This window comes from Aedes aegypti, chromosome 2 (genome assembly GCF_002204515.2).
Source record: "Aedes aegypti strain LVP_AGWG chromosome 2, AaegL5.0 Primary Assembly, whole genome shotgun sequence".
NCBI lineage: Eukaryota > Metazoa > Arthropoda > Insecta > Diptera > Culicidae > Aedes > Aedes aegypti.
The window spans coordinates 320,258,482-320,278,566 of record NC_035108.1 but is presented as its reverse complement, the minus strand read 5'-3'; the positions used below and the strand labels follow the sequence as shown (position 1 = coordinate 320,278,566).

Below are 20,085 nucleotides of genomic sequence, written 5' to 3'. Positions count from 1 at the left end.
CCTTAAGCTTCTATTTAGAATCGTGGATTTGCAGAAACGAAAATGCAAGTTTTCTTCTGTGTGTCCCAACAATGGATTTGTTGACCTAGCGGAAGAAAACCGCTCTTAAAATTTTGACAAATGCTCTATTCTTACAGGAGCCTCAAAGGATAGCGCCCTTGACGAGGACAACCTGGTCAACCACATGCTACGGCACTGACTATGTTCCGGGGTTATCCTTAGAAAAAATCCAGTTTGAATGCTTAAAGATATCTCGAACAATTTTTTTGGAAGAATTCCTTCGGAAGTTTAAAAGAATCACTCAAAAAATTTGACCCCCAAATAAAACAAGCGATACTCACTTATTACACAAATGTGGCACATCGTAGTGATGCTCCTGTGAGCTGGACCGGTGGATTGGCAGTGAATGTTTGAGCGAATTACTCTGGTGAAGTCCTCCCGGGTGTTGATGCTGTCCTGTCCTGTCCGCCGTTGTCGGAAGCATTCCGTGGTGCGGTTGTTGCTGCTGCTGCTGCTGGAGCAAATGAAGCTGGGAGGTCGGTTGATGGTGCGGCGTCAGGGGATACTCGTAATTTATGCCCTGCGTCACATCGGGCTGAAAATGGGTTAGCTTCTTACTCTCGGTCGGGAAATACTCGGATGGCATCTCTGCAACGAAACAACACAGAAAGAAAGTTAGATGATGGGGAAAGTCTTTGGAGGGGGGTGAAATGAGAATAAATGTGTGACAATGCTTTTGTCGTAGTCGTAAGACGATGTCGTGAGTCGTGGAAGTCTCCGGGATTGCGTGCCCATTCCGGAAGGAATGTAATAAAAATCTAATTAGGCCACTAATTTCATTGCGTGCACCAGATAGGAGTATTCAGATGGATGGGAAGTATCATGCGGTGGGACACTATGGGGATCCGAACCAGATGGCAACTGAACTGGGTCGGAGTTCTCCGCTGTTGGGAAGAGGGGGAGGCCCTCCAAGTACGTTGACTTCGTGGCAAGTTCAGTTATGAAGAGCGGGTGGATGCTTTAATTGCGTAACTAAGCTGCGACCGCGAAGGGGGGAAGTGCGGCACCATCTTTTGGAATATTTTCAACCAATTAGATGTAGATTAGAGTTTGGTAAAAGTTTCTTAAAGCCATTAGGATCCACTTGGAAAGTCTTTGCGCAGGGTGGTTGATGAATACGGATGACTGTCAATTCCATTAGTTGAATGCGATGTAGCGTTAAGATAAGAACGGTGCGGCAATGGAATGGGGTGGAAAATGCGGCGGATGTAACTTTATGATTGAACTTTGTCTAATTTCCTGTGATTGCGGTGGTCCGGAGAAACGTATCGTTCTAACGAGTTTAGAGATGACTCGATTGGTGCTAGATATAGCTATAGCTTTGTAGAAATGTTCCGTAGTCATTTCGATTATGGAATGGGTCTGGAAAATGCCTTGCAACGTGATTATTATACGAATATAATAGTCGAAAATGTAGCTACAGATTGTTCAACGATGATAGCAATTGTACAAATGTTCTTTATTGCGTATTTAATTGCTTCCGAAACAAGCATTATCGTAAGCTTCAAGAAGATACAGGTACAAAATAAACGAAAAGTGCGATTCAAATATTTTATTTTCAATGTAAATTCTGGTCTTTGACTAGGAAGCATCTCTGTCATTTAGCATATCATATCTATTTGTAAATATTCTGGAAGCTATGAGATATCAGATTATATGAAATGTGGTGCGGATTTCTTTGACACGTCTGAACAACATTGCCGAATACTTAAACTAGCTATTCCATCAGGATCACAATACAGAACTAGCTCAAAATTCTCAACTTCATATGTCCACTACCGTTATCTAGTGGCAAAGCAAACTAAATTGTTTTTCTGACGGATTTTCTTGACCATCTGAATTATTTTTGCCAAAATTATGAGATAGAACTAGTATAAAGTACTCATTTAAGGCGAAGTACGCCGTAATTGAAATTTGTACTGGGTATCGATGTGTGGTTGTGATTGTAATCACGATTGCGAATTAGAGAAAATCACTTGGTTTTGCACTGACATAACAGAAATAGTATCAGCATACTTTCTGCATGTAAGCGTAAGTAGTGATACTTTTTTGAATCAATATTACTTATGTTGACTGACAAGTAGAGGTCACGATGGTGTTACACGGGGTTTTCAACCGGACTATTTATGCTAGATTCTACATGTCGAAATATGAAAAACTCCGAAGCCTTTCGGGTGATGGACCAGTGGTGTAGCCAGGAGGGGATCTGAATGGGTCGATTTTGTACGAATATAATATTATTGAGTCAATTGAAAATTTGTCAAAAAGATTTTTCTCCGTTTTTATTACGATAGTTATGAACAGAATTGACATTAATATATGTTTGTAATGTATTTTTATGCTATTGGCGTAACTAACATGGAATATGGACACCAAAACGGATTTGGTTTTATTAGAATAGTATACCAACAAAAAACCCATCCCGATTGCGCCTATGGCATGGAAAAAATACTAGAGATGGGCAAAACGGTTCATTTTAGTGAACGGATCCGATCCGAATCACTCATTTTAGTGAACCGGATCTTTTGAACGGTTCAGTGGCTCAGCGGATCGCAAGGGAAGAGCGAATGGATAACCTGCTTTGCTCTTGTCCACAGTAGATCAGCAGGAGTTTTCTCATTTTATTTTGTATGGGCAAAGACATCTCACTTCAAATGTATTGTGAGTGGAAGCTGTAATCAAAAAAAATATTTGGTAGGCGTGATAGCCTACCAAATATATGGTAGGCGTGATAGCCTACATCATTACGCAGAACCGGAACCAAATATTTTTTCGAAAATGGTTCCTAATTTTAAGAAATAATTCGTTAGATGCACTGCCCGTATTGCCATTTGTAAATATGTTTGTTTTTATTGATGGGTGAATAAATCTAAGAAATCGCTTACTTCGTTTGTTTTACAAGAAAGCATTAGTAACAAAGTTCAAAGTTTTGCTATAACAAATGTAAATCATTTTGTTCTTGTTGTTAACTACGCAAATCTTTTTGTCTTTCTGTCAATAAAAGATTGCAAGTTCCAAATGCAAGACCTATTCTACCTCACTGACTTTTCTTGAAAATTTTCCAACGCGAATTTGCAAATAAGGCAGATATTGTTTCAAAAACTATCTATTGGAAATACCTGGCATATTTTGAGCTTGATTTTTGATAGATTTTGCCATCTTTCTCTCAAAAATACTTAGATATTCCTTGACAAACTATTGGCAGGATTTAAAAAATTGAAATTTTTCAGTGTTTCCACTGATGGAGACATTCTTTTGAATCTATCAGCTGAATTTTTCCTTCGATTTTTGTATGACATCTGTAGTTGTTATTCACGATTTTTTTTACTAAAACTATTGATGAATATCTGACGAGATTTCTGAGTGGTAAAGTTGTTCATATATTCAAAGCAGCTTCCAGAGGTTCTAATTGGTGGACAACTAACATATCTTGAGAAAATTTCTTAGCTAGAATTTCGTTGATTCTGTAAAAATCCTTGCGTATACCTGCGAAAACCGTACAAATCTTGAGATGATTTTTGAGGAAATCCTCATCAAATACAAAAATTGATGGTGGAAGTTGGAATCTTTGTAACTACGTGACCCACAAGATTTTTACGTCCGGAGGGACTGGTGGGTTTTATGGTTCAGTGGGTAAGTTACTGCGGGGAGCCGGTAGTGAAAGAGGCGTTTGTGCAACAAAATGTGCCTTTTTTGTATTCAAATTGAGATACTCGACACAGTAATGATACACCTGTGCGAGATTTTCTTGTGATTTTGATAGTTCCTTATTAGGCTTTTGAAGAGATGTTTAGTGGACTTAGTGAGTTTCAGGGTTATGGCAACATTCTTGCATTAACTGTGATGGATTACAAATGTGCATTTTGGGTGTACCAGCCAAAGATATCTGATGATTCATGATGAGATCTCTCCCTAAACAGTGATTTAGAAAATTGGGGATCCGTGGGATGTTTGTGGAGCTCTAGGTCGCAACTTTAAAAAGGTTGGGAACCACTGCCCTTGACTTTATGAACAACTTTGCCGAAAACTGAATCTTTCTATCTCATGTGGTTCAAAAGACAGAATTTGTTTCATATGTTTTGTAGCGGTCAGGAGTTTTGTATATATTTTGTAAATATATATGTTATGAAATTGTAAATATTGTACAAAAACGTTCATAGAATAAGATAGCAATAATAGGCAATGTACAGTATATTAAGCAAATTCAAATTATAGTAAATCCCTTAGCATAGGCAATTACAAGTTGCGAACATTTTGCTGAATCTCTCCTAGGGCGGGCTTATGGGTTTTTTCGAAAGGTTGGAAAGGGACAGCTGCACTACCATCGTGCCGAGTTATCCTTCGTGACTATATGGTCACGAATGTGTACGAGGAAGTTTCGGGAAATGACGAATTTCCGGTTTGTCCGAGATTCACTTTCCTTAATCTGAGGAGTCACAGATTCGTTCATTTCGTTCGTGACTACCCAGCAAATTAGAAGTGTGCGCGTTTGTAATTCGTTTGATTTTCTTTGAAAAGTAAGATTGTTTAAGTGACGTTAAGTGCATGTTAAATTAATTAAATATCTTGTTCGTTCTCTAGTTTGTATAAAGTGTGCGTTGTGTAGGAATTTGTGTGCGAATTAGCTAGAAAGCCAAGAATTAAAGGTAATTGTGCTCGATATGTGCCATGTTGTGTCGTGCTCAGTGTTCGTTTTAGCCGTGAGGCTGTTCCATTCGCAGCAAATACCCCCGCACCCAAGCGCGTGGACATTCCCCCAACGGACGAAATCGTTCCCAGCAACCGCCAACCAGCTGGAAGTCGGCCGATCCGTCAACAAATCGGCCGAGGGAGGTCAGGGGACCTTCAAGAATCCGCAGGTCAGGCAATCCAGCCGTCTGACTGCGAAGCTCGTATCCGCCATTGCAAGGCTCCGGTGGACGCGCTTCATTCAGCAGTACCGCCATTGGAGATCGCCGCTCGTCTAGACGAGGACACTGACCTGGGTCACAGGTCAACGACAGCGTAAGCAAGCCAACGAACTCGGTGAGTCAAGCCAACCTTTGAACCTTTTCTTGGAGTGAAGTGGGGCGTCCGGTGAGGGCGCCTCGGAGTGTTTTTTGTCCAGTCTTAAGACTGAAGAGTATGTGCTACTAAAGCCTTACTAGTGGGAGAAGTGAGGATCACGATGCGTGCGTGACGAATTGCCGCCGCCAGATCCGATTGTCACCAGGAGTGCAGACTTGCCCGCAGATGCACTGCTTTGGTCGGTGACGTAGAACATAGAGCACATGAGCACAGAACAGATAGAGATAGGGAGAGAAATCGCACACATGATAGGGAGATAGAGAGAACGAACACACACAAACGTTGAAATAAAATGCTAGCATTAAGGAAATCATGAATTAGTGTATTGTAAATAAATTATTCGTTCGTCAACCATGTGGTCCTTAAATCAATAAACACTGATTAGTTTGTAACCGTAATTCCAAATGTTTAATTGTTTTCATGTGTAAACCGTCACTTCGCGTTTCCTTATCGTCCCCGTCCTCCTTATGGAGTGTGATCGTTGGGTACTCAGTCCGCTTCCTAGTTGTTGATGCGTAGCGCGTCGAACGACGAGTCTGCCCGTGATGAGAAAGAGCGAGCGGCAGCATATGTTGGCTCGTATTGAGAATGAGTGATTCTCTTACCGGAGTCTCTGAGTGCCTTCTTGATTGTGTGGTTGCGTAGCGATAATAGGGTGAACCCCGTTCGGTCGTTTGGTTCGTAAGTCAGCTGAAGCGATCTGTAAAATTCCTTTCGGGATAATTAAATGGACTCGCCCTCAGGAGAGTCTCAACCGGGCAAATTAAAATTGGGCATGTGGTCTCCCTTGTGGAGTGGCGCTTAAGCTACGTGCTTTAAGACGGATCGCCCGGCTGGCTACAGTTTGATCAAATATACTTAAGCTTTGCCAAATGTGCAAATATTTGACTAGGAATGAACTAATAGACAATCATGGTTTTCAACACTGACAATCCAAGCCGAAGATTTGCCATAGTGTACTGATAGCTTCACTAGTGTCACCGAGAGGAAAAATTAAGAATCAAACGGATTGCCTATCAGATGTCCCCAGACAACCAGAAGTCACATAACAGTTTACGAACAAAGTCGTTTATTTATACAAATTGCATCACATCCGCACTACATGGTGGATGAAATCGTTTGATTAATGGATTTTCTCGCATAAAACGTTATTTTGTGAGTTCATATGTACATTTTGTTTCGCCCCGTATACTCGTACAAAGATAGTCGGATCAATCCGTAGCAGCTGTCAAATGAACTTTGTTATCAAAAATTAAGACGCATAAGAGTACAGATTAGTTCGCAATAAAATCGATACACTCGTATTGCATGCTATTTTTCATCATATAAAAATGCTCGTATATCGCCTCCACTTTTGTACGTATAAGGCCTTTTCGTACCATCTTATACGTGACACTTTCCACGTATATGCATCGCATAACGCAAAAGATGATTCCGTTATATGTACAATCTGGTTGTCTGGGTCCTCGACTTTGTAAATAACTTTGCAGAAGAATCGATCTTTTTATCTTATCTGGAACATGTGACAGATGCTCATTCTAATATGCTCACTAGTGCCGCCTAGCGGCATAATTTAGAATCAAATTGTTTACCTTCCGGATGTCCTTGACTTTCTGAATAACTTTGCCTAAAACTAAAGAAGAATTAAACTTTTTAACTTTCAAACGTTTTATGTTTTTTATTCCAAATATGATGTAACCATAATTAAAGGGATAAAAACTGTTGATTTAAAATTTAAATATATTTCACCTTCTTTTAACATAGGTTGTTCATTTGAGCTATATTTTTTTAATATTTTTTTTGTTTCAACTGACAAAAGGGCCTCAATCGATAACATTGATCTGCTCAAGTTATCAGCGAAAAGAGAAATCGATTACTGCAGTTACTTCGATGGGTTGTGCTACTTTTTCTCGAATGTCGGTTCCCCGAATGTCGTTTCCCGAATGCCAGTGCCCCGAATGCCAGTGCCCCGAATGCCAGTTCCCCGAATATCCCGTTTTCCTGAAAAGTTTTAGCACTCATAATTATCGTAACTTTATACATTTCAGGGTGGTGAACGAACTGGCCATCTAATATGCACCCTTATTTATTTAATTGGTGGTTCTTTCGAGTTTCAACGTCCTCAGCATTTTTGACAACATGTGTATAGCCGAGAATGACAGAATACCTCATTCTTTTGGTTGCTTATCGTTATTTCTCATTCATTATCCAGCCACTGAAGACTATTATAGTACCTTTTTAAACTGCACCACTTTTCGGGGAAACCGGTCATTAGGGGAAATGGCATTCGGGGACATTCGGAGAAAAGTTGCACAATCGCTTCGTTGATTCTGAACGCAATTTTTTATGTCTTTTCGTTTTATTATGTAGCAGTAATTTTTGGCATCCAATCTTCTATTGGTTTAATCATAAATTTTGCCTTCTTCTAAAAATAGGCTGTTCTTTATATTTATATTGTTTTAAATATTATTGCTTAGTAAAACTAAATTTTTATCTGTTTTATCAATTCTTGCAAGACCTTCTGTTATAATGATAATTACTTTAGAACTGACATATTTCATTTTTGCAAACGCATCTCCTTTCGAGATATGCTAAAAAATATTATTTCAATCACAAATTTTCCCTTCTTTCGATAATAGACGGTGTTTTTGATGTACACTTCCAAAATTAAAATTTATATGGAATCGTTGAAAAGTTTTGCCACAAATATTTTGTTTCAAAAATGTGGTTTTCATTTGAGGCGAAAAATAATCTGCTCTCGTATATAGGCTATTTTTGCATTATGCAGCATTAAAAGAGCTTTGGATTAGAGCTTTTAATATTTTCCAAATAAATTTTCCCTTCTTTTATCAAGTAATTTTCATTAAGTTAGTAAACTGGGACAGAGCTTGATCTGCAGCGGATCATCCGAAAAGATCTTCCACCAGACCCATCACGAGTAATCATTATGCCAAACGACCATTAGGGATGGTACACAAATTATGTCACGCTAAATTTCAACTTTTTTGACCCCCCCCCTTTGTAACATTTTTTGTATGAGTCCTCTGAAATTTTTGTAAGGCTTGTCACGCTTGGCTTGATCACCCCCCCCCCTCGGAGCGTGACGTAATTTGTGCAAGACCCATTATACCAAACGATTTTATGCCAAACGGCTTTTTGCCAAACGACCTTATGCCAAACGACTTTATGCCAAGCGGGGTACAATCATTAAATGTGCAATAAAAATGAAAAGAGTGAACGTTGTAAAATATGTTATTTTTCGTCATATATGAAAGAGGTTTTTGATGGACACCTTGTAAACTAAGTGAAACTCAAATTGTTTTTGGTAATGTTGCAAATGTATTATATTGGCTGTGAAATACTATTTATTCCTGGAGTAAAAACATTCGACGATGTACAAATTTGCAGAAATCGAGCTATTTCCAGATTATGTCAGGTATTGGGAGCATCCTTTTATGATTGGCTAATTTGGTACTATCATCAAAATGTAATGTTAAAATGTATATGTATATTTTCAAATTTATTTTTGTATGCTACCAAAACGACAATATTTATGAGTGCTTTGCGAAGGCCCAAGCCGTTCGAATCGTTTTTCGCGCGCTCGGAGCGATTTAGCAGTTAGCACTTTATTCGCACGCCATCGGAGTGATTTTGTATCCAACTGGTGAGCTCGTTTCATGCTTGTAATAACACATTTGTACCATGACATGTATTTTTATGTATTTGTTGAACAAACTATGAAAGTTCAACACTTAAAGTGTTGACATTAACTTAAAGTGTTGACATTAGCGCTTATTCATGTTTTAAAAAATTTCGAGATTCAAACCTTTGAATAGTTCGATGTTTAAGATGTCGACGCATTGATAGATAACTTTTTAAACAGAGGTTACATGAATCGCATCACTTACCAAGGTGAGTCCTGATCATGTAGCTTTTAAGCCCTCTCACTACCGAAACTCCTTCCCGTGACAAGCATGAAGATGCAGAGATATACTCTATCTTTAGTAACAATGGATGTCACACTAACATTCCTTCCCTTTCCCAATGACCGTTAGAACGTGGCTGGCGCCTCTATTGATATTACTAATTTCTGATTCCTCGAGAATGTACATTGAAGGTGGTATGCTACTCCCAAGCTACATTTGTTGGTTCCCTGTACAATTTCGATTATTGTGGTCAATCACGGAGTAGCAACTACAAATTGTACGGCCATCAATGCTCAAGCTCATGCTACCAAAATCACAATATTTATCATAAACAAGATCACATTAAACTAATTTTGTTCAAATTATGAATTTGGTGGCTTCAATCTCCGATACTGGGGGATCTTCCCTTACATTTTATATTTTTCTACAATTAATTTAACACCGAAAAAGAACCTGGTGGTTTTGAAAAATTACAAACCCTTTTTTCCGTTAGTTACACTAAAAATAAAATTAAAATTTGATACTTGCAAATGTACTGTAAAAGCTCAAACTCGATTATCAATTACCAGAAGAGTTGAAGCCTGAAAAAGTATAGGGAAAATGCGGAAAGTTCATTAAAAAGTATAGGGATTATTTAAATTTGGAAATTTATTAATTTACCCAAACCGTGCTCAGATCGATTTTAGATAACGGAAAATGATATTGTGATGGAAAATTAAAATTTGAGTACGAGGCTAATGAGTATCGTAAGTAAATTTGTAACTTTAAGCCAGTATAGTAGTAGTAGTAGTAGTAGCAGTAGGACCTTTGGCCTCTTATTCTGTCCCATGTTGTGGTACCATTCAATAGAATAATGGAATCTTGTATTACTGTTATGATAGATATTCCTAGACTACTAAATCAAAATTCCATCCTTCATCAACTTCAATCTGTTTTCAACTCTTACTTATTCTGAATACCACTCAATCAATAGCGCCTACGTACATATATGAACTTTTGTGGGTGCTATAACGAGCAGCTCCCCCATCATCGGGAGATGGCTAATCCTTTTTGAGCAATTGATTTATTGTATCTTAGCTGTCACAACCAACCTCAACTAGACAAGGCAGAACCCACATAGACCACAATGCGAGAGGTTGGTACATTTATGCACAGTCTGACCATCGCCATTCCATAGAACAGATAGTGAGACACAAGACTGGCGCGACAGAGAGAATGCTAATTTACCACCTTTCCGAAGTGAAATATGGTCCCCGAAGTCCAGACAATTAGCAGATTGGTACAAGTTGTAGAACTGTTGTAGCAGCACCGCATCGGGCTACGAAAAATACACACGGTAGGAATATGCTGCAATAAATCATAAACAGCTCGGCATTAACATATTTCGAGCGGAGTTTTATCGGAGAAGGAAGGTAGGGATCGCTTGAGCCGGACCAAATGATCCGCACTTGAAACTTGAAAGGTACTTTGCGAACCATATTAAATGGCTATTTGTCTTGTTGATTAGTCTTCCTCGGCCGACGACGACGATGTCATCTTCAATGGCTTTTGAACTGGCACTTGAAGAAGTGGACATTAGCTACAAACCGGTTTGAAGCAGCTTCAAAGTATGTACTCAGGGCAAACTGTGTAAATTATATCACCTAATTGGAATTTGTCAAATCCATCCAATTATCGCGTTATTGATTGATATAGTGCTTCCACACTAGCGTTGGGCAAATTTGTCTGTAACATCGATGTTACTGAATCGATTCACATTTGAACTGCCGAATCGATTCATCGGTTTAATTGAATCCTTTGAATCGATGTTTCGAATTGAAATTTTTGAAGTTTGAAATGCATTTGCATTCGATTTAAACATCCATAAATTAAATCAGTTTTGGATTGCAATAGAACAGATTTACTACTTCAAGATAGTTCAAAATTTGGCTCCATTTCCATCAGTTCATTGAAAAATATTCATCAAGTTTAACAAGCTAAATCGAATCAATAAATCGAATAGAGAAAATCGATTCACCCGATTTCAGATACTCCAAACATCGATTCAAAAAATCGATTAATCGAAATGAAAACATCGATTTTTGGAAAATCGATTCAAAATCGCCCAACGCTATTCCACACACGTTATCAATCAAATCGATGGCTGTTGTCTGCGGGAACCCGTCGAGTGTTATGCAATTTAGGTAATGGACAAATTTGTTCATCACTCCAATTATAGGCTTATACAGGTAAACCTACCTAGCTGATCAAAGTGAACCGCCAACCGAAGCCCATCGACCTTCTACATTCAACCGAAACCGTTTCGCACTAATTTTGAATTTTACAACCCTGGCGAGATTGCCAAATTAATTCAATCCCACAGTTTACTGCCACCACTTAAAAAGCCATCAAACGTATTAGGACTCGGTCCCCGCAGCTTGGAAACAATCCAGGTGATGACGACGGCCAGAATGGTGATGATCGATCCTCCCAAATTAGGAACTTCGACCAATCCGCGCGCTGAGCGTTGTTGATTGACCGCAATAAACTGCCATTCTAAATCCAGTGCGGGAAACGTCGACGATGTTTCACAAATTAGCATAGATAAAACTCATTAATAATTTAATCTAGGAGCGAGGAGGCCGTAAAACCATGCCCAAGCATGCTCATTAGAGTTATGATCTTGGGAGAGCTGATCGCCATAAATTCATACTCACGCGGAGTTAGACCATGATATTCGTTGTCTGCGTCCGAATGGGGCTGCGTAGATCTAGTTTCACCACAGGAAATGAATAGTTTCTACCTCCTGCTGACTAGTGGCAGCGGGATGAGCTTTCAAATGGCGTACCGTCTTGGGCTTGAGGGACCGGCATATTGCGTGTTTAGTAGCAATTGATTTCTCTTACAGAGTTGCGCGTGATCATCATGAAATGTTTAAGTATACAAATGTACAGATAATTCTGTGGCGTAGTCTGCTAGAGAGGACTCAACACGAATAATTTGTTAAATTCTATTATTCCTGCTGTAGGCTTAATATTTGGATCGGAAACAGGTAATGGAACAGTGTTAACACCAAGGGGACATCCCTGGTGATTTTTTTCGATGTCTTTCAACTGCACGGAAAATGTATTCTACTTCAAGATATTCATTATCAAAATTTTCAATTTTCTATTACCAAATTTTCTATTATTTAGTTATTTAACTCAGTAATATTAGTTTAGTCCAAAGGAGTCGAGTCAAAAAATGAAAATTTATGGAAAAAAGTTTAAAAATGATTTGAAGAAAGTTGATTTTAGAAATGTAGAAAAGTTGAGTTAGTCCAATAATCCTCAATGCTCTAACAAATTGACCTTGATATTTTTAAACTTTGCAGGAATTCTGAACAGATTGCTTCAGGGATTTAATAAACATATTTTAAGGTTTTGCGGGAATCACTCCATACTAAGGGAATTAAAAAATAAAAACAAATCGATCGGTATAGCACAACCCATAAATAATCATGAAAATCGGCGAACTAAGTCTGTCGTCGACAGCTCGCTAAAGATAAACTCAAAAACTTGCAGCAAATTATGCTATCAGTACCATTATTCATAACTCGGGCGAACCTCCCCGACCTCGAAGTTCGCTTCTCAGACAGTGAAAAGAAAATTCGCTGATATCTTCGCAGTCAGAACGAAGAGCCCCAAAAATCTTTCGACCGCAACTGAAAGCTCCGCGGTTCGTTTGGTTCTTAATTGAGAATTCGTATCTATTTTGGTCGGACTCACTTTTCAATTTTACCCTTTTTCGCTTAATTAGAAAGTCTAAACTCGAGCCTCAACATAGGACTTCCGTATACTGTGAGGGAAATGTCGTTCAAAATGAATTGTTCTATCATTTTGCTGAAAAAAATATTCTCAATGGGTGTGCATTTTACATCATCTTCCCCATCATCAAGATTTGTTCCGTGCACAAAAAGCACATTTTCGTGACTTTTCTGGGCAAAGGATAAAGTTTTCTTGGCGAAGAATCCAATCATGTTGCCATTTTTTACCTCCCAACTCTTAGTCTGCTCTGCTGATTGTCGCCTTTAGCGCGCGCGGGAAATAAGGTGAATTGTCGTTTGTGACGAATTGGCTTGTGCAGTCATAGCGTTGAAAGCCGTAATGACAATTCGGAAAAGATGATGAAGCTGCCCAAGAAGTTTCGCCGTACTTTTTAGTCGTTGGAATCAGAAGTCATGCTTTCACAGGGGAAAAAAGATAGCTGACAAGTGATATAATATTCCACTTAAGGCAGCGCAAATTTAAATTAATTTGACTGCCGGTCGAGTGGAATGAACTCAGAAAGTAGTTGTGGGCGTTCGGAAGAATAAAGTCAGAATGAATGTTTCCGGATCCGGACCAGTTTGGTCAATGGTGAGAAGAGGAACTTTTTGGCGCCATGCTGTAGCAGATATAGAGTATAAGACGATGAGAGAGATTCCAATAAATTGTTGAAAATCTTCTACAAACATAAACAAAATGAACATGAAAGTGGTCAAAAGATCACTTTAGACCACATGGAGAAGGAAGGTGTGAGGCTGATCAAAATCGGATAACGTGCTGTATGGAAGGAATACTACAATAGAAATATTAGTAGTAGAACGCTAATGGCGCAGTTGTCACAAAACTGATTTCAATTTTTATTACCCTAAATTATGGTTTTTCATTGTTTGTTCTATACCATGATGTTGTTTTGGTTCTTAAAATTAATCTGACACTTTGAGGCCCGGTGCTCAAGCTGTCAGTTTGTGGCAAACTAGATGTTGGTAACACGAACTGCAGCGACATTAGCATTCTTAGGTTAATGCTTCTACTAATACTACACGCAGTGAACTAGATTATTGAAATGCATACATTTTGCCTTATGAAAGGAGGAACGGTTATTACAATACGAACGCTTTATGTATCGTTTTTGCATCAACTCACAACAAAGGCGTCGATAGGCGCATGGTGTACGCTCGGGCCTATCGATCGTAAGGTCCCTGGTTCGATTCCAGGTTGTGACGAGAACATTTCTTTTCAAATTTTGGTTTCATAAGGGAAAGCTATGAATTTCAACCCGATTTATTGTGGCGAATTTTCATAAGTGGTTCCTATGTATTTCGATAGTCCATTTGCCTGAGTGTAAGGTTCGTCTCAGATTCTGAGACCCAGAATGTTGACAATGGATTGTTTCAAAAGTCATGCTCTACAGTTTTTTCCAATATTTCCATGAGTTTTGCTCCATTGAATATTAGCTCAAGGAGTTTTATTTTATTATAATTGTCTTATCATCATTAGTAGATGCATTTCGAGTAGAAAACATTCTCTTGTGCATTGTAAACGTTTTATTTTCAATTGCAATCATTCCGTCTATTTCTGCTTCCACCCAGGTTCGTCTTATTTCAATTTCCCTGAAGAATTTATTTAAATTTATTCCACCGTGATGAACGATGGCCTGACCCGTGCCAAGTCAGCCAAATGGCACATTCCCCATTTTTCCCCCGTCACACCGAAGTAAAGTAGACAGTCAAAGTGTCGCGTGATTGTTGCGGTTATTCCATTTACCGTGACCCTGCATGTGCCGACGTCCGTCTGAACTGAAGCTTCCTCATAACATGAAATTAGCGAAAAACAAACCAACGGAAACTCCTAGCGACAGTCTGAGCTAACTGAATGGCAACTCCTAACCGTGTCTGCAAAGAAGCCGCCACAGCATTAAATCAGCTTTACTGAGATGGTGTCAAATAATTAATTACCATCAACCGGCGTGTCTGTTGTATCACACGGGTCGGTAGGTAGGAGCTTCTGTGTACGACCGCGAGTCGCTAAATCGCGGCATAACCCAAGAAGAATGAGTGCAATAAAATCGCAAATGGAGAAAAACGAGCAAATATTAACCGGATTGTACATACTGCAGTTTTAGAGAAAGGCGGCATCTGCTATTAAAAAACGGAAAGGAACTAAGCTTGAGCTGTCACGCTAATGGAAGAAGTGTGTCCTCCGGGTGCGGTTCGTTATTCTAATTTAAGAGACACGTCAAAGGTTATCCTGTTAAAGCAGAACCGTGACACGATGAATTGGAACTGAAACCCGGCACGGTGTCTTTCTGAGCCAACTTTGAAACGAAACACAACCAGTGGCCCAGTGGAGAATTTTTGGTTTGACAAAAGTTTCCTCCAGCGGGAATCGAACCCACACTACATAGCGCCTAAACGACTTATGCCGCTCGCCGCACGGCTACGAAGCCCACATTATAATTTCAGGTAAAATGAAAAAAATCTAGCCTTTTTTTCAACAGTAGATATTATCTATTCACATATATGTTCCAGTGCTAAAGTTTGGATTCACAAAAAAGACAACCCTTTTTCGTCCTGAACTAGAGAGATCTAAACATTGCGCATTACATACATCATACTGAGGATTCACCAAACTTTTGAATAATTGTTTTCATTATATTAATAGTTTTCTCTTGACCTCCGATTGATTTGTTTCGTTTTGGCACTAAATGAAAGAGAAAAATCCAACTGCTCTAATGGTAATAAGTCGGAATATCTTATTATTTGTAATAAACTAGTTCTAGGAAATACACCGTGTGCCATACGTTGTTATACCGAGCAAAATTGGTATAAAATTGCTGATTTTACCTCCATTCTAGCGAATAAGTCTTTAATCATGGAACACTTGTAACAAGAAATTACTCATTAAAGCAGCGCTTTTGAACCATGTCCTCCCCCACCTTATCGGAGATAAAGTTCCTCTAATTGTAGCCTTGCCGACGCCGCCCATTATGTCGATCCGAAGCGCCACCACCTTGTCGCAGTCCATTGGATTGAAAAGTCCGGGAGTGTGCCTTATCCACTGCGTTCATCACAGTCGCTCGGTGCGAGACTTTGTGTTATCTTCATTAGCTTTGTCGTTTGATCTCCTGCTACTATTTGAAGTCTCGTCCCACCGCAGATTTCCCGCCTTGGAAATTTTCCGGCTTCTCCCGCTTTCTTGATCCGACGAAGCGACGTGCGACCAACTGTTCATTCATTCCTTCAAAGCGCAAAAAGTTACTTATCGGTTCGTTCGTCTCCGGTGCGCTGTCAGCGGAATGGGTAGAACTCGGGACACGCTTAGAGGACCACCCTTCCGACAACGACCATCTCAACAGGGCTGGTAGTGACTGAGTGTCAAGAATAGAAACTTAACATCGAAACTTTAGAGGAACCAAAACATAAGAGTTTCTAAGATTTCTTGAGAAGATTCGACCAGACTTCTCTATGGTTGTTTTTTTTTTTTAATTCCGAAAGTAATGCTGCTAGGTAGAGTGTTCATCTCGGGATTTGAGAAATTTCGGGATTTCCCATTTCCCGGGATATAAATTATGCCATCCCGGGAGTGCCAGGATTCCCAAGATGAATTTATAGTTTGATGTAAATCAGTAAATTTCAATACAAAACAATCTCAGACTTACTTTTTTTCGATGAAATTCAAAACCATCATTAAGGAAAGAGTATGACTATAATAAATGACAAATTATTTTCATGATAATTTTAAATTAGCGTAGGAGTAGAGAATATTTTTATTAGTCTAGTTGCATTTTATTGAGTATCTTTACAACATTCGCCGTTTAAGTAGCAAATCGGAAAGTTCAACGAAATTCCTCATTTTCTATAATTAACTTTTATTGTGATGCACTAAGTACCTTCGATGATTTTAAAACGATTCTCTTGTACTTATAAGATGATGATGATGATGAAATTTATTTTTTTCTGGATCAAATAATTTGAAAAAATAAATCAGCCGAAAGTTTACAAAATGGGTACTTGTATTGGAGTCTTCGTATTTTTATAAAACGGCCTACTGGGTGGCAATACAACGTTTGCCAACTAGTTTATAATATATAATTTGCCAAGTCAAAAGGTAAGCTTTGATTTTTGTTTAATAACTTCATTAGAATAATTCTGCTGTAATAGATTTTTTATTAGAAATTTTTGTCTTGAGAAAAAAACTTCTTTTCTAAATTTGATTGTAAGCACATTGTATAGTCGAAATTTTAATTCTAATTTCACAAAAATACAAGTTTTATTAAAAATTTTCGAAATTCCAGGGACAAGCATCGATTTTTATCTCGAATCCCGTTACAAGCAAAATGGCCGGGAAATTAACACTCTATTGCTATGTGCATTCTAGCAAGATTTTTGTTACCAGGAATTTCATGAGAAACTAATTTAAACTAATTTAAATACTTGACCAAGATTTTCTTTAGGTTTTTCAAAAGACAACTACATGTTAGGGGCGATCCATTAATTACGTAAGACAAATTTCGGAGTTTTTCAACCCCCCCCTCCCCCCATGGTAAGATTTTTTGTATGAAAATTAAAAATAAATTGTATGGCGCGTAAGAAATCTCAACCCCCCCCCCCCCCTCCTCACCCCATAAACCCTTACATAATTAATGGACAGCCCCTTAATGCTTCCAGTGGACGATTTGCCCTTTGAAGGAAGCATCACACTAGACAACGGACGCCCAGCGGCACAGTCGAAATACGTTCCTGACGAAAAGTTTTCTGCACCGAGGCGGGAATCGAATCCACACTCCTTGACTCGATGCGGCTTAATGCTCGGTAACGCTAACCGCACGGCCACGATGCCCACTCCGAAAATTTCTTTTGGGATCCGTTTATTAAATGTCTTCTTAAGGAAATCCTCCACGAATTTCGTTCAAGATCTTGAACGTATAGTATCGATACCTTTAATCCACAAATTATTTCAAAGGTTTTACCATTATTTTTAAGGAATTCTCCCAAAGATTCTTTCACAATTTTTTAAAGTAGTTCCTTAGTCTTTCGGAAGTAAATGAAGTGTTTTTTTTTCGTCAATTTCGCTAGTGTTTTGTTCAAGGCTCTTGTTACGGAATTTCTCGGTGGATACCTTTAGAAACTACTGCAGAGACTTTTCTCAAGATTCTTTCAGGAAATCCTCCAGAAAGCCTTTGAAAAATTTTCCAAGGAGACACTCAAAAAAATTATCCAGGAATATCCCTAAGAGTCTAGTCGTTGGTTTTGCCAGGGATTTCCTGTGACAAAAATATTTGCTGGGTTCTAGATTTAGTTTAGTTAGATTTAGTTTTCCATAATAAATCCCATACAATACTTAAAATTTTTCACAGTTGTTATGAAACCCAAATGGTACCATAAAGCGTACTGATGCGAGAATTTGAGTTTTGCTTCTCACTAAGGCGCATTGATGAACTATCAGAAGTCGGTTTACACAATCACGTTCACATAATGGTAATACAGTAGTTTCTCGATTTTGTCACTACTCGTTTAAATAACGCTTACGTGATATAATCGAGAAATTACTGTATAATTTAAACTATACAGTAGTTTCTCGATTTTATCACTGCTCGTTTTAATAACGCTTCATTATTTCACTCTCAATTTTAGCACGGTTTTCTGTTCGATTTTATCACGCCTCAATAATTATATGAAATTCATACATTCACATTGAAAAACAACCCCAAACAAGCAACATATATTCATTAGGCCCATGTCTTACGTGCTTTTCATTTCATTAGTTTTATTTTGGCATTACAAAGCTCAAACTTTGATAAAAATTATATGGCAGAAAAGTACATTTTCATTATATCACGCTTCGGTATATCACGCCATTTTTTTTTGGGTCCATGATATAATCGAGAAATTACTGTAGTCTCAACTCTTAATTAAACCTGTTATTTGAATTACTATAATTACTTTCCCTTACATTTTGGAACCCTAGTGTCTTCGAGAAAATTATTCATTTTGACAGTTTACACAATTTTGTAGAACAATGTTGCTACGGAAAACCTCACATTTTCAAAATATTCGAGGTAAACTATTTTGGGGGGGTCATTCATAAAATACCACCATATTTTGGAAATGTGACTAGATACAGCCCAGGTGTCTTTGGCACCTAGTTATTTGTATTTAAATTATTTATAACTTTGACGAAGACATTATATGTAAAGATCGTCATTCCAGAAATTTTTATTTTACAGCGCTGCAAAGTTGCGAATTAGCACACACATTGAGTTGTTCGCAGGAGTTGAGTTTATGATCTTATCTTTCAAAAATGCCTCAGAATATTCTATTGGTGATTTTTTTTTATTATTTTTAATTTAAAAGTTCTAGTTGCACGACTTATCAGATAGAGTATAAGAATACTTTTCATGACTTTTAGCTTTTAAATTTCTTTAAAAATCTAAAACAATGCAAACAATATTTGAAGAAATCAAAAATTTGAAATTATATTACTTTTAACTGAGAGCTCATGTGGCATATGGCATTACAAAGCCGAATTAATTTCGAAATTATTTCTATTTTAATTTCTGCAACAAAGCTACCTGTGTTGGCTACGGTTCGTACTCGACTATGGATGAGTTAACTAGATAAAAGCTCAATTTCAAATGCTGCTGCCATTTAGCTTGATTCTGCCAACCTTTCTTAGTGAGCGACTGCAACCACATTTTTAGAAAATTAAAAAATGTGGTTGCAGTGGCTCACTAAGAAAGGTGTACGTAATAACTAAATATAACGATGCAGTGATCTATTTAGATTACAACGAATGAATACTACTCGTTTATTTCGAAGCATATGCTATTTCAAAGTGACACTGAAGTGTTAAATTGCATTTTGATTGTAACATGTTGAAGATTCGGAAAGCACTGCCTTAAGTCTGACAAATAAGAACCGTTAATTCCGATCCTAGGTAGTCCCAAACAACTTGATTTTAATCGTAATATCAAACTTATGAAATGGCCAGAATTATTATAGTTATCGTCACTATTTGAAAAATATGACTATAACTCAACATAATATTTGACATAAGTTTCAGTAACAAAATCGTAAGTGGATCTGTTACACTTAAATTTAAAGTACTATTTCAAAATTCATCAGAAGTCAATAAAAGGATAGAAATGTAATATTATTGTTGCATGAATCGCAAAACTGTAGATCACATAAAATTCATGTATTTGATGATGAATTTGCAATCTTTCATAGTAATTTTCATTTAAAACT

General features: G+C 38.0%; 1 protein-coding gene across 1 annotated transcript in view; it reads right to left on the bottom strand.

Moving 5' to 3' along the window:
* The window catches only part of LOC5570957 (netrin receptor unc-5), a 507,697-nt gene that overhangs the window by 53,585 nt on the left and 434,027 nt on the right, over positions 1–20,085 (bottom strand). Inside the window, exon 10 of the mRNA XM_021845791.1 lies at positions 342–648. Coding sequence (XP_021701483.1) covers positions 342–648 — 307 coding nt within the window. The remainder of the gene's footprint in view (positions 1–341; positions 649–20,085) is intronic.